The following is a 910-nucleotide window of genomic DNA, read 5'->3' on the forward strand; positions in this document are numbered from 1 at the left end:
GAGCCGCGCCCCCGCCCGGCAGCAGCGCCAGCGCCATACACGTCACCACGCCGCTCGTAACCACAACACTCTCCGCGTCGCCCGGCAGGCCGCCAGTCCGCATGCTCTCCGCCGCCTCCGTGCTAACGTGCGGCTGCGGCCGCAGAAGAGAGGCAACAAGCCCCGCCGACACAACGCCAGCGCCGGCCGCCACCACGACGCAGCCACCCGACAGGTTAACAGTGCGAACCGCAGCGACGGGGTGACCAAAGCAGCAGCAGCCGACTTTCCCCATCACCGCCACGGGCATCGGCGGCAGCGGACGTGACAGATTCGGCACCGCAGACATGCCTCCAGCAGCAACAGCACAAGCCTCCTTATAGGATCTCTACCCGAACACTTTCTGTCTACCCCGCGTATCCGTAACTCTACAACAACAAGAGCTACAAGTCACCTAAGCCTTCCAATACACAACACACCTACTGCACCCGATAAAACAAACAAGGAGAACCAAAAAAATATTATCAGATACAAATGGAAGTGCCTGCCAGCGAGTGTGTCCCTGCCCCACACCCAACACACAGCTGCAGGCATCACACAACAAGCCCATCAAGCACCGCAGGCCCATCCCCAGTCACACACACACACACAAGTGAGTGGGCGGCGAGGGAAACACACAGACGGAAGGAAAACGAAAGAGCCGCAGCACATCCATACACACGAATGGTGTTTGCGAAGCAAGTTGTTAAGGAATTCGCGCACAAAGCGAATGCACCCAGGCATCCTGGTGCCGCAGTACACACACACACACAGAATAAAGGGATATCGCACTCCACGAGCACACGGCAAGCAAAAACAAGAAAAGAAAAGCAATTACAATTAACGCACCCTCCACTCCACACCACAAGGATGCCACACACACACACACACA

The 910-nt window shown here is 57.5% G+C and overlaps 1 protein-coding gene across 1 annotated transcript; it reads right to left on the bottom strand.

Moving 5' to 3' along the window:
• DQ04_16061000 (hypothetical protein) lies at positions 1–328 on the bottom strand (the record flags this gene model as incomplete). Its single annotated transcript, XM_009317415.1, has 1 exon — positions 1–328. A coding segment is annotated over one exon (328 nt), but the record flags the coding sequence as incomplete, so codon positions are not given.
• Positions 329–910: the final 582 nt, after the last annotated feature.

This window comes from Trypanosoma grayi, assembly GCF_000691245.1.
Source record: "Trypanosoma grayi strain ANR4 Tgr_1606_V1, whole genome shotgun sequence".
NCBI lineage: Eukaryota > Euglenozoa > Kinetoplastea > Trypanosomatida > Trypanosomatidae > Trypanosoma > Trypanosoma grayi.